Source organism: Mustelus asterias, chromosome 10 (genome assembly GCF_964213995.1).
Source record: "Mustelus asterias chromosome 10, sMusAst1.hap1.1, whole genome shotgun sequence".
Classification (NCBI taxonomy): domain Eukaryota; kingdom Metazoa; phylum Chordata; class Chondrichthyes; order Carcharhiniformes; family Triakidae; genus Mustelus; species Mustelus asterias.
The window spans coordinates 89,446,588-89,461,283 of NC_135810.1; the positions used below are offsets into that span (position 1 = coordinate 89,446,588).

Below are 14,696 nucleotides of genomic sequence, written 5' to 3' on the forward strand. Positions count from 1 at the left end.
TTCTTTTGATCTAGCTACTGTACTCGCTGCTCACAATGTGGTCCCCTCTTTTATTGGGGAGACCATATGACTGCTTCGTGGAACACTTCCGTTCTATCCACAAATATAACCTGAGCTTCCAGTGGCCTATCATCTTAATTCTCCACCTTGCTCTCAGGCCGACATCTCTATCCTTGACCTACTTAAATGTTCCAGTGAGGCTCAATGTAAGCTTGAAGAACTGCACCTCATTCTTTCAACTAGGCATTTTACAGCCTTCTGGACTCAACATTGAATTCAACAATTTCAGGCCGTAAACTCTGGCCTCCATTCTGTTTCATTTTCTTTGCTTGTTTCTTTCTTTCAGCACCTTATCTGCTCTAGGCATATATTTTGTTTCTTTATTTATTGTCTTGCCCCATCTCCATTCCCTGTGGCCCTGGAGGACTAACCCTTCTGTCATTCAAACTCTCCTATTTTCCATCACACCACAGACCTTACTTTTATCCTTGTCCAACCCAGCTGCTGCCCAGATCCTATCACATCTCTAATTTTTCTCAGTTCTGATGAAAAGCCTATTAACTCTGTTTCTGTCTCCACACATGCTTCCCAACCTGATGAGTTTCTTCCCAGCATTTTCTGTTTCTATTTCAGTTTTAATGATGTCGGTCACGTGATGCGTGTTGGGCAGGTCACTTGGAAAACTCCACTGCTCTTCGAGTAGAGTCATTATTTTTACTACACCCAATGAGAGAGCAAAAAGCACCAAAGAAAGTTGTAAGTGTGACTTCAATTTCTAACCTTGGATCTTCCTCAACATCTGGGATTGGATCTTATGGCGCAGTTTTACTGTCCTGTACATTTGAGACAAATTTGTCATAATTATTTAAAATTTGTTCAATAATGTAAGTGGCTTAGAATATTTTAACCACATTAAAGACATTTGCATAAATGCAAATGTTGTTGTTATGACAGCAGATAAAAGGTGGTCTCTGTTGGTCGGGAAATTGAATTACTGAAGTATTTGAAAGGGAAACATTTTATGATAGCAATAATAAAACATGACAAACATTGCTGTATGTATTGTGGAACCTGCACTATGGTGGGTGACTAGGTAGAATTTACCAAACCTCAGTTCCTCAGTATATTTGTTGTAAAAGGTCTGAACCAACAGAATCCACAGTTATTTGTATTTGTTGTGAGTGGCACACTTTTGTGTAGAAGGGGATTATTGTCCTAACAGAAACTTTATAGCCATGATAAAAATAATTCATGGATCTTTGTTTCATTCAGTACCATCTTTCCTATAGAGAAAAAAACTTTCACCACCACAATAAATATTCAAAGGGCTTTAAGGTTGTTCAATCCTTCGTACCAATGTAGTTCAGATTGAACTACATATTCAAGAATGTTGGCATGATTTTTTACTGCAATAATAAAACTTTGCCTCCCACAAGAGCTTCAGTAGTTTATATCCCAAGCCAACAAAGACCATCTTTCACCTGCAGTCATAAGTACAACAAACCTGCTCTCATTATTTATGATGTGGAGATGCCGGCATTGGACTGGGGTAAACACTAAGAGTTTTAACAACACCAGGTTAAAGTCCAACAGGTTTATTTGGTAGCAAATGCCATTAGCTTTCAGAGCGCTGCTCCTTCATCAGATGGAGTGGATATCAAGTCTTGATTACCTGTAAAGACTCGCATTCCAACCATTATTTTGTAAATTGAGCTTGTGTCTTTATATGCCCTGTTTGTGAACAGAACTCCCACTCACCTGACGAAGGAGCAGCAAGCGCTCCGAAAGCTAGTGGATTTTGCTCCCAAATAAACCTGTTGGACTTTAACCTGGTGTTGTGAGACTTCTTATCGAATTTTGTGACCAGCAACAATTGACCATTCATTATGCTTACAGCTGTCCACAGATTTTTCACACGCCTTTCCGCGGCAAATTACAGTCATCGAGAGTCTGATATAGTGTGGCTCCCTGTGCAGGGGATCTGAGGTCTGGGAGAACAAGAAAAGCAACTGCATAGTTCTTCAACTAAACAGATTAAAGAATCATTACTGAGGCATACAGAGTTTAATTCAGTTAATGCAAGTGTGAATATTTGATTCAGTATGAAATCATATACAAAAAGCAAAAGAGAGAGCAAACGAAAGATCGGATTAGGAGAAATAAAAGAGACAATGAAAATATAAGAACATATTTTAAATTTTAAGTTGATTAACAAAATCGCCGACAACATATCAAATCTGAAGGAATTTGACTTTAGGCTTGTCAAAGTAATTTTTCAGTGCTAGAGAGGTCGTTTGGTTGTAATTAAGACTTATTTTGCAGTTCACTTACTCTTTAATGGTCAAGCCCTAATTATTCTGGTGTTTTTGGTGCTTATCTGATGTGTAAGTACTGCAACTCCATGTATTTCAATCTGCTTGAATGCCGCAACTTGTGATGAGAAACCAGTATGGTGGAGCAGGGCAAATCAGACATTCATCTTCAAATTTCCTTGTTTAATTGCATATGTGTGAATGCAGGAAGTTGTTTCCCAATTTACTCCTTATATCCATGAGTTTTGATAACTCCAGTATTAATCTTAGCACCAAATCCATATTATATATGTCTGACGGCATTTACTCGCAGTTTGGGTGGGATTTTGAAATTGTAAAATCCCACCGGAGGCCAACGGAGATAATACAAGGGCTTAAAATGAACAAAATGAGATTTCCGTTGGTGGAATCGGGGCAGGCGAGGCGGTAAAATTCTGGCCTATGAATCATCACTGAATTGTTATGGCACAGAAGGAGGCCATTTGGTTCATCAAGTCTGCACCAGCTCTCGAAACGAGCATTTCACCTCGGTGCCACTTTCCTGCCTTCTCCCAGTAGCCATCTAGATTGTTTCTTTTCAACATCATCTAATTCCCTCTGGAATGCCTTGCTTGGACCTGCCTCCATCACACTCCCAGGCAGTGCATTCCAGACCCTAACCACTCACTGCATGAAAAAGTTTTACTCATGTAGCTTTTGCTTCTTTTGCCAATTACTTTACATCTGTGCCCTCTCATTCTCAATCGATTCACAAGTGGCAACCGTTTATAATACTGGTCCTGAAGTGGAAAGAATTTTAAAAATTTCTGGCTATGCTGATCAGGCTGGTGAGAAGAATGGAGTGTATTTGGAGAGGATAAAGGAAGACATTCAAAGAAATAATTCAGTAAAACAATATTGTACCTGAGATCAACATTTCTGAGTGTGAGAGGGGATCCTTCGGCTCAGTGATGTCATCAAGATTCTATTCATTTATTAAATGTTTTTCCAGTGTGTTACAATGGAATTGGATTTACACTCCATGACAGAAAATTCTACAAAAGCGTTGGTCATAAATGTTTGGTTTGCTTTTTGAGGTATTCTAATACCTGGCAACAGTCGATACTTTGAGGGACCCCAGTCAGCATTTCCAGGTAGAAATGATGACACCCAGCTTCTCTTCCCCTCCCAAATTCAGTGGCTGATATACCAGAAGAGGTCTTTGTCTTCTCTCAGCACTGAGACAGGGTTTGGAGTCTCAAAACGAATGGGATGTTGAATGAGGAGATGCCAGTAGAAGAGCGAAATAGATGGCAATAAAGGTAAGAGAAAAAAGGGGAATTGGAGGGAAACAGGTGTTGTCAAAAGTAGACAATAGAAGCAAAGCACGGCATTTGGGAGGGAGAAGTTGGAAGATAGGTTTTTGTGGGGCAAAGGGAGGTGGGGAGTAAAGGGAGACTTCTAACATAAATAGAGGGAATGAAAGGCAAGTGCTGTCATGAATTTGAAAGATTAAGGAGTGTCAGCGTGAACTCTGGGAGAGGCAGAGAAAAGCACCAACTTGAACTGGGAAAGTGAATCATAGAATCATAGAAACCCTACAGTGCAGAAGGAGGCCATTCGGCCCATCGAGTCTGCACCGACCACAATCCCACCCAGGCCCTACCCCCACATATTTTACCCACTAATCCCTCTAACCTACGCATCCCAGGACTCTAAGGGTCAATTTTTTAAACCTGGCCAATTAACCTAACCCGCACATCTTTGGACTGTGGGAGGAAACCGGAGCACCCGGAGGAAACCCACGCAGACACGAGGAGAATGTGCAAACTCCACACAGGCAGTGACCCAAGCCGGGAATCGAACCCGGGACCCTGGAGCTGTGAAGCAGCAGTGCTAACCACTGTGCTACCGTGCCGCCCTAGTGGAAGACAGATTACCAGTTTAACTGCATTGGAGAGGGAGAAGAGTGCCAGAATGAATGGGGAGAATTGGTGAAGATAATGTTTATACAGGAGTTGGGAGCCGCATGGGTACAATATCTCTGAGCTGTGTCTGGAGAGGGTTGAGTGCCTTTTTGAATGGAAACAGTGAAGTGGTTAGATCTGCTGAGATAACATTTGGGCAAATAATGGTCCGTTTGATTTGCTAAAATCCAAATTCAACTATTTTTAAAAATCAAATATCTGTCAATTATGAAAAATACAAGGGTTTAAAATGAACAAGAATACAACAGTTTTAATGTCAACATCCAAAGATTTTCAAGGATGCATTCCCTGGATTTCCAAAATATCCATTACCATTTTGACACAGAAATATGATGAGTACGTCAGTTTTCAGAGTATAGGGGTTGTTGCTTGGGAAGATACCCTACCAGCCTTGTGGTCAGCACTCCAGATGTTGCACCATATTCCATTGTGTCCCTCTTCAACCTAGTTAACCTGCTTTAACTATTCACACATTTTCTGGGGGCTTTATTTCTCTACATGCTTTTTAAAATTCTGATACTATTGTCATTTCTGTCATACAACCATCTCCTGGTCTCATAGTCACATAGTCACATCATAGCTCATTCTTTTTTTTAAAAACATATGTGACCTTAATTCTAAACAACCTTGTAAAAGTTTAATATTGATAGCATATTCCATTGGCTATCATTTAGTATAAAAGCAACATTCTTGCTTACCTGACCAAGCATATCTGGTGCTATCGGTATGGCGGGCCAGATGGTCGAGTAGACTCCTAAAAAGGCTAACCACATCAATATGCTGCCCCACACAGCCAAGTGACTGAACTAAAAAGGAAATAAATAGTTTATTAAATGGGTCAACAAATTAATAACACTGTGATGCGCATCAATTGAACACGAGGCACGAAGCTTCGGTAACAGAAGGCTTTTATTGTCTAACAATGGAACTAATAGAACGTAAACACACTATCCCAGACTGACGAGGTCCCGCGGAGCCCGACTGGGATGTGCCACAACAGTAACAACCACAGGTGCATCAATCCCACCCTAGCCCAACAACAACATTAGAACAATCCCACAGTGGGAACCAACGATGGTTCACCACACACTGCAACATGCCAAAAGTCTTTTGTGGAGCTGCAACATTACTTAACCAATATACCAATGTGTCAATTGCCAGGTAATTAGATAAAGCTATATCCATGAAGGACCATAGACATCTCCTGCCATTAGAGACAATTGATTATACAGTTTGAGGAGCACCACTCCACATCAAGAATGGGGCAAGGCAAGGAAGCAGGCCTCAGTGAACTACCACAGCTGGTATAGGGATTGAATCCATACCGAGTCCTTCAGTACCATATTCTAGCCATCTAGATAACTGATCAAACTGACCTCAGAAGCGAAGTGATTGTGTTTCCTGCTTATACATTCAAAACGACTGCAATGTTGCTCTGACCAAATTTAATGTTGCAACCAAATCAATCTTTAGACTTCTAGGTCATAATTGACACAAACCAGCCTTGAAGCATTTATTCCACCACTCAAAGCCACATTTATGAGTGTAAATCCCACTTCCAAAATGGATGGTTGGAACTAAGCAGTAAAGATTTTTTTTTAATGTTTACAGACTTTGGTAAACATCATGTAGAATACAGCATATTTGTTAGAAATAAGGAAAAAGTAAAACTTCTATAAGGAAGTGAGAATGGGGAAAGGAAGTTTGTCAGGTGGTTAATATTAATGATTAGAGAATGTGCAATACAAAAGTTGAAAAATAAAACAGCTACAGAAAGCCAGAAATGCCCTTAAATTTCCAGCATTCCAATGACAAACCTAAATTGGTATTGCTTTTTAAAAGGTATTTTGTAAAAGTTTTAAATTCACAACAAAGTATGTGCCTACCTTTGTCCATGCTGTTGTCTCAAAGCCAGCTTTCAAACACACAGTTACAACAACATACTGTAGAAAAAGATGGAAATATGCTATGACAAAAAGATCAGAGGTGATTTTCAAAATAATATGTTATAATGTAATAGGAATATAAAACTTTAGATAATCTGGAATTAAATTTTTAAAATGTACACTTAATGAAGTTTGATCGTGGTTTTACTGCAATTATCATCAACAATGTTATAGAACCCCATCAAATTATCTTTTCTGGAAGGTGCCAGCCGTACATGGCAACAGCCCAGTTATGTTCCTTATTAATCAGCTCTTTTTGCAATGCTCTGGTTAGATTAATTGGTGTTCAAAAAGATCCCCACCTAAAATGTTAACATGTATTTTTCACTTTCACATGTAGAAACATTTGTTCTGAAGTGAAATAATGTTCTGCTTTTCCTTCCAAATAAGAGTTGATTTGTAAACAGCGAAGTAGACCAGCTGGAGCCTACTCAAACTGCTGCACAGATCAAACAATGTGTTCTAAGAGTTGTCAGAAAGAAGTAGATGGTACTGGTTGGGTTGGAGACAAGTTAAATTCAAATAGAAAGGATTCTGTTTGATTCTCCCAGTCTCCGCCATTTCTGTTCTGGTGATGCAACTTTTCACAACAGGGCTGTCTTCTTTTTTCCTCAACTGAGAATTCTGCATCCGCCCCCCTCCCCCCTCTACCCCACCCCGCCCCCTCCCCCACTGTGGTCGACAGGATCTTCAGCTGTATCTGCCATATTTTCTACACTTTTGCTCTCACCCCTTCCCCTCCATCCCAGAATTATGATGGGGTTCCCCTTGTCCTCACTTTTACCTCACCAGCCTCCATATTGAACAGGTCATTTTTTGCTGTTTCTGTCATCTTCAGCATGGTGCCACCACTATACACATCTTCTCCATTTCTTTTAGCTGGCTCACTCCTCAATCATCCCCACCTTCCCAGAGCATCTTTCCATGCAAACACAGGAGATCGAACACCTGCTCTTTTAACTCCTCACTCCTCCAAGACCCCAAATACTCCTTCCAGGTGAAGCAGTGATTCAAGAGTACTTCTTTTAATGATGTCTACTATATTCACAATGTGGTTTCTTCTACACTGGGCAGACCAATTACAGAGTGGGTGACCACTTTGTCAAGCACCGCTAGTCTGTTCGCAAGCATGACACCAAGCTTCCAGTGATCTGTCATGATCTGTCAGTGATCTCCATTTTGCTCTCAGGCTTACATCTCTATCCTTGACCTGCTGCAATGTTCCAGTGAGGCTCAATATAAGCTTGAGGAACTGCACCTCATCTTTCAATTAGGCACTTTACAGCCTTCTGGACTCAACATTTGAGTTCAACAATTTCAGACCATAAGCTCTCTTTGCTTGTTTCAGTTTTTGTCTTTCAGCCAGCAGCAGCTGCTCTAGGCACATCTGTCATCTCTTTTCTTGATGTGGAGATGCTGGCGTTGGATTGGGGTGAACACAACACCAGGTTAAAGTCCAACAGGTTTATTTGGTAGCAAATACCATTAGCTTTCGGAGCGCTGCTCCTTCGTCAGGTGGAGTGGAAATTTCTCTTTTCTTGCCACATCTCCATTCTCTTTGGCCCTGGAGGACTAACTTTAATCTATTCTATTTTCCACCATATCATAGACCTTCCTTTAGTCCTTGGCCCATCCACTCCTTGTTCAAAACCTATTAAGTTTCTAACCTTTTCCAATTCTGATTAAAGGTCACCATCCTGAAACATTTGCCGGAATTTTACCACCTCGCCCGCCTGTGACTCGTATGATCCCGCCCGAGGCCAATGGAGAATGCCGTACTGCGAGCCTCGCCCGCCTGGATTCTGGAGCGGGCAAGGCGGTAAAATTCCAGCCATTAACTCTGTCTTTCTCTCTACTCAAATGCTGCCGAATCTGCTGAGTTTTCTTTCCCCCAGCATTTTCTCTTTCTGTTTCAAATCAAACAGATAATTTCCTAGCTCGGTGAACAGAACTGCAATGAGCCTGCTGTGGACTGACAATGTTTGTGCTACTGGTAATGTTATATCCATAATGCCAAATGCTAATTTACCAGTGTTGCAATTGAGCATGTCATCAATTTAACAATCTGCATCTCAACTAGATACGTATGCTAGCAGACACAAATTTAATTTATCAAAGACAACTGGCAACACTCCTACCTCCAGATTTGTTTTTCATGTTGCTTCAGGAATCGTTTTACTTACTGTATAAACAATGTTCCCAAGAAATAAATAGTCCACAGCTTGTCCGTTCATTAAAACTGAATCTAAAAGAAGGCACAATTAAAATGTGGTTATGATACTTTCGTGCAAAAGATACTGCTGCTCCTTCATCATTGTTAAACATCACATGAAACTTCATGTTAATATGGTATTGTGATGTATGGTAGCACTGCAGTAATGTTACAGCAATTGCAATCCAGATTCCTGAAATAACACTCCAGAGGCACAAGTACAAATCCCCCACAGCAGCTGGAGGAATTTAAATTTAATTAAATAAATCTGGAGTAAAATAAAGCTAATGTTGATATTGACAATCAGGAAACAATTTGATTGCTGCAAAAAACCATCTAGTTCTTGGGTTTAGAGAAGGAAATCTCACATCCTCAACTAATCTGGCCTACATCTGACATCAGATCTGCAGCAATGTGGCTGACTCTTAACTTCTGAAATTGCTTAGCAAGCCACTCAGTTGTATCAAACTACTGTAGAAAGTTGAAAAACGATAAAATCAAATGGACCATCCGGGATCAACTGAGGCACCGGATATGGTAATGAGTGGCGGAGGACGATCCTTTGAATGTGAAGGATGGGGGGGGGGGGGGGGGGGGGGGGAGGTAGTAACCTTGGTTAAGACAAAAAGCTGACACTTAAGAAATACTAGTTTTTAAGGTGACATCATCAGAACAGATGCTATGGAGGTGGTGAAATTGGGAGAATGGGATTGAGTCCTTACAAGAAGTCAGGTGTGAGGAGCTGTAGTCAAGGTTACCTATGGGATTCTATGGATTTGTAATGAATAGTGGTGGTAATCTTTCTATCATTAAAAATGGAGAGGTCAAGAAAGGGAAGGGAAATGTCAGAGATGGATCATGCGAAGGTGAGAGAGAGATGGAAATTAGAAACAAATTTGATAATTTTTTCCAAGTCTAGACGAAAACATGAAGCAGCATCAATATAGTCATGGAATGGAAAAAGAATTGGGGTAGCGGTTCTGAGTAGGACTGGAACAAGGAGCATTCTAAGGAACTTCCTATCAGGTAGTGAGAGTGCAGAATAGTAAATGGACCAATCAAACTCACTTTGCAATGGGCCCTTTCCCCCCCTATATTGTCACTTTTGCTTATAACCTGATCTGTGTGCTTATTCCAGTGCACGTCTTCTAATTTCTTCATAATTCAAAATGAAGTTAGTGCAGCAGCAAGCCTAAGATATGAAAATAAAATACCCCATATGCCGAAAATCTGAAATAAAACAGAAAATGCTGGAAATACTCAGCATTTGTGGAGGGAGAAAGAGAGTTAACATTCCAGGATTGTGACCTTTCATCAGAACTGATGAATGAAAAGTATTTTATCAGTGGAGGCTTTTTGGTCCACAATTTACTAGTTACTCAGAAAAATACTGATGGCAATTGTTTTTTTTTGAGAAGAGGCAAAAATGTTTGAAAATCAGAAAACAATTATTTGGTTTCAGATAAAACTTAAATGTGATATTTATAGAATCACAATCGGAAGAATCCAAATTTCTTCAATGGTGGTTGGTGTCAGCAATATATAAATACAAGTTATTAGAAATCATAGAAACCCTACAGTGCAGAAAGAGGGCATTTGGCCCATCGAGTCTGTACCGACCACAATCCCACCCAGGCCCTACCCCCATATTCACCCGCTAATCCCTCTAACCTGCGCATCTCAGGACACTAAAAGGCAATTTTAGCATGGCCAATCAACCTAACCCGCACATCTTTGGATTGTGGGAGGAAACCGGAGCACCTGGAGGAAACCCACGCAGACACGAGGAGAATGTGCAAACTCCACACCGACGGTGACCCACGCCGGGAATCGAACCCAGGTCCCTGGAGCTGTGAAGCAGCAGTGCTAACCACTGTGCTACCGTGCCGCCCATGTTATTGTTAGCTAGAGCAAATAATAGAAAAATGTTTGCTGTAGCAAGAGTTAACAAGATTACAGGTACTGAGTTCAGTGATCGAATACTCCACTCTGCATCAGCAATTGTAGATAGTTTCTCTCCCTCCACTTTGACTGCAAGCAGGCAGATTAATAAAGAATACCTACCCTATTCCACTTATTCCAATTTCTTTTTAAAAAATGTTCTTTCAATCTAAAGGGGAGATATTGCCCGATTCCATTGCTGCAGTCTGCAGGTTTGATTTCTGGAGAAGGATGTCATGCCACTTATAGCTGGAAGTGTAATGAGCTCTGAGATGTCAAGTTACTGCTGAGATTTGTTAGGTAGAGGGGCTAGCACTTAAGGATTACAAATATACCTTCCTATCCTTTGTTCCGGTATAGTGATTTTTTATAGCTTGAAGTGAATTTGTTTTAATTAAGGTGAGGTAATGCTTGGTAATGGAATATATTCTCCAGTTTCCTGCACTAGCTTCGGCATAATACATTTCTAAGTCAGCCACTGCATAGGTTAGAAACAACTAAAGCTTGCTCCACTCTTTCCCACAGACGGGTTTTAACTCAAGTCTCAGAAGGGTAACACTTAACTGTGCCAAGGACATTTCCATTTCCAACATCAGCTATTCTTATGACCCATTGGAGTGAAACTGCCAATTTAGTGTATACTTATTGGCAGTTTTGTGCAGACTGTTCTCGTCCATGGGGATTTGAGGCTGTCCAGACTAATTTTGCTTTCAGTATTCATCACCTCAGTCTGGGTTGGATTCAAATCTGTGTCCCAAAGGAGAATATGAGTTTTCTAATTCTCTGCATCACCCAGTCCCTCCTGGATTTGTTATTTGAATACACATATTGATTACCAGAAGTGCTTCTGAAAATGGATACTGTAAGGAAATACTGTCCATCACCCTGTTATTGCACAAAAACAAACTGTATTTATATAGCATCTTTAACAGAGAAAAATATCCCAAGGTGCTTTACGGGAGCATTATCAAACAAAGTTCGATGCTGAGCAACTTAAGAATATATTAAGGTGACTTAATCAAACAGGTAAGTTTTAAAGAGCAATCTCAAAGAGAAGACAGAGATAGAGAAGTAGAGAGCTTTAGGGAGGGAATTCCAGAGCTTCGGGCTGGGACAGATAATGGCACGGTGAAAGAAATTGGTATACACAAAATGCCAGAAATGGAGAAGTTTCGGGCTGGAAGAGATTAGTGAGATAGAGCGGGGCATGAACTGTAGCCTGAGAGGTGATCCACTAGTGTGTCATATATGGTATTGTTCATGGTGGTGGGAGGAGAGAGAGGTGTTACATATGAACATTCAAACTAGGAATATAAGTAGGCCATTCAGCCTGTCGAGCCTGCCTCACCATTCAATGAGGTCATGACTGATTTGTTGTGTTTCAAAAACCACATTCTCATTTACTCCCTTCTCACTCTTGGATTCCCTTGCATAACAAGAATCTATCTACCACCGCCTTAAAAATATTCAATGACCTCGTCCCATTGCCTTCCAAGGTAGTGTTCCAAAGTCACACCAACCCTCAGAAAAATATTCTCCTCATCTCAGTCCTAAAAGCTTAAACTTAAACTTAAAAGCGTGTCCCCTAATTCGAAAATAGTGTCCCATAGCTCTGGACTCACCCACAAGAGGAAACATAATTTCCACCTTGTCAAGACTGTTTAGGATCTTATATACTTAAATCAAGTCACCCCTCACTCTTCTAAACTCCAGTGGAGGCAAGCCCAGTCTGTCCAATCTATCCTCAGAAGACTAACTGCTCATTCCAGGTATCAATCTAATAAACCCCCACTGAACCGCCTCTATCGCATTTACATCCTTAATTAAATAGGGAGACCAAAACTACACACAATATTCAAGATACACAACTGAAACATAACATCCTTACTTTTATGTTCAATTCCTCGCATAATAAAGGATAGCGTTCCATTAGCCTTCTTAACTACTTTACTCAATTACATTTTTACCTTTTTAAATACCTGAAGAAACTCTTGCTGTTTTTACATTTCTATCTCACTTCCTTTCATATTCAAAATTTGTACTCCTGATTAACCCTTTAGTCATTCTCTGCCATTCTTTGCATTGTGACTAGTCATCTGATCTACCACTCATCTTTGTGCAGCTATATGTTTTTTTCTTAAGTTTGATGCTTTCTTTAACTTTAGTTAATCACAGATGGTGGGTCCTCCCCTTAGAATATTCCTTTATAGTAAGAATATATTTATTCTGAATGTTCTGAAATATCCCCTTAAATGTCTGCCACTGCTCCTCTATTAATCTATCTGGCCTATTATTCCAGTTCACTTCAGCTACCTCAGCTTTCATGCCCACATCATTGCCCTCATTTAAGTTAAAATATTAACCTTAGATCCATTCTTCTCCCTTTGAAACTGGATGTAAAATTTAATCATATTGCCATCGCTGCTACGTACATGTGGCTTCACTCTGAGATCATTAACTATGTTACACAATGCACAAGTCGAATATAACCTCCTCACTGGTTGGTTCCAGAACGTGCTGCTCTAAGAAACCTTGCAAACATTCTGTGAACTCTTCATCCAGGCTACAACTGCCAATCTGATTTTTCCAGTTTATACATAGATTAAAATCACCCATGATTATCCCATTTCCTTTGTCACAAGCATCCAATATTTCTTCTTGTACACTTTGCCCTGCTTTGCGGTTACTGTTGGGGGACCTATGGACCACTCCCACAAACGACATCTTTCTCCTACTGTTCTTCATCTCCACCCAAATTGATTCTACATTCTACAAGGTCATCTCTAACTAATGCACCAATGCCAATTTTGATCAACAGTGCTACCTCTCCACTTTTACCGAGCTTCCTATTCTTTTTGAATGTTGTATACTCAATATTCAGGAACCAGACATCTCTGTAATGGCTATCAGATTGTATTTATTTACTTCAATGTGTGCTATCAATTCATTTACTTTGTTATGAATGCTACACACATTTAGATACAGAGCCTTTAGTTTTACATTTTTGTTATCTTTGTAACATCTCGTCCTGACTGTTGGTGTATTCTTTGGTTTTTTTTCTCTTTCCCTTCCTGTCATTCTCTGACCCTCATTGCCCACATTATTATCTTGCTCCCCTGCTTTGCCGCTAGTCTGTGATTTGCAATATCTACCCAGACTGGATCGTTCACGTCCTTTATTTAGTTTAAAGCTCGCTCTACTTCCCTAATTATGCAGCTCACTGGAACACTGGTCCCACATGGTTCTGGTGCAGACCATCCCAATGGACTTTTCCCAGAACTGATGCTAGTGCCCCACGAACCGGAACCCACTTCTCCCACACCAGACTTTGAACAACGCACTCATCTCTTTGTTCTTATTTGCCCTATGCCAATTTGCACATGGCTCAGGAAAGAATCCAGAGATGACTACCTTTGAGGTTCTGCTTCTTAATTTGGTGCTTTGCTCCTCATACTGTCTTTACAGGAGCATTAGCAAACAAAATTTGATGCTGAACAACTTAAGGACATATTATTTTAGGTGACTTAATCAAACAGGCAATTTCAGAAGACAGACAGACATTGGTTAGAAGATGGAAAGATTGCTAGCATGCATGACAGAATTGAAATGCAGCGGAATGCCCTCATAAAATGTACATAATAGCCATGTTAAATAACTGTCAATTGGAAAACACAATTTTGTTAAAATCTGTATTCGCAAATACTTTTCACACACGTTTTAAATTATCATAGTTTTTAGATGATAACCTATGATAAGTAAATATTATTTTACTTTATTTTCATTATGTATATTAACAATAAAGTCCCAGTAGACTAATGAAAAGTGATATTCTTTCTAAACAAGCATATTTGAAAGAAAGCATTTGTGCTCCAGTTACATTAATAATAAAGGAACATTTACCTTGTTCAAGTGCCTTTAGTGGAAACCAGAAAAGGATGATGGAGTGAACCAAGGCATTAATGCAGTGACCCCAGAAAACCTATGGGGAAAACAAATTTCCACAGTCAGGAAATCAGCCAAAGACATGACCTCCATTTTACCTAACCTCCATTGGTCACAGTTATACAGAATGTAAATGTGCTGGACTTGTTTAACTTAACCAGTAACATTTTCAATTAATGGAAACATTTCAAAATGGCTTAACATTGTTCGCGTATAGCTTAGTGCAACTAAATGCATTTTCAAAGAGTCAGCATTGTGAATTCACATTTTATCTAAAGCTTTTCAGCTCAAGATATTTTGAGTTATCCTCAAAAAAAATTATAGCTAATGAGAAACTTACAAACCAACTAAAATCCACATATCATCCATTAATGGA

The 14,696-nt window shown here is 39.9% G+C and overlaps 1 protein-coding gene across 1 annotated transcript in view; it reads right to left on the bottom strand.

Moving 5' to 3' along the window:
• Positions 1-14,696, bottom strand: part of atp8a2 (ATPase phospholipid transporting 8A2) — a 329,927-nt gene that overhangs the window by 62,292 nt on the left and 252,939 nt on the right. Inside the window, exons 24-27 of the mRNA XM_078221449.1 lie at positions 14,273-14,357; positions 8,409-8,464; positions 6,166-6,222; positions 4,978-5,085 (exon numbers count right to left, since the gene is read on the bottom strand). Of these exons, the coding sequence (XP_078077575.1) occupies positions 4,978-5,085; positions 6,166-6,222; positions 8,409-8,464; positions 14,273-14,357 (306 nt within the window). The remainder of the gene's footprint in view (positions 1-4,977; positions 5,086-6,165; positions 6,223-8,408; positions 8,465-14,272; positions 14,358-14,696) is intronic.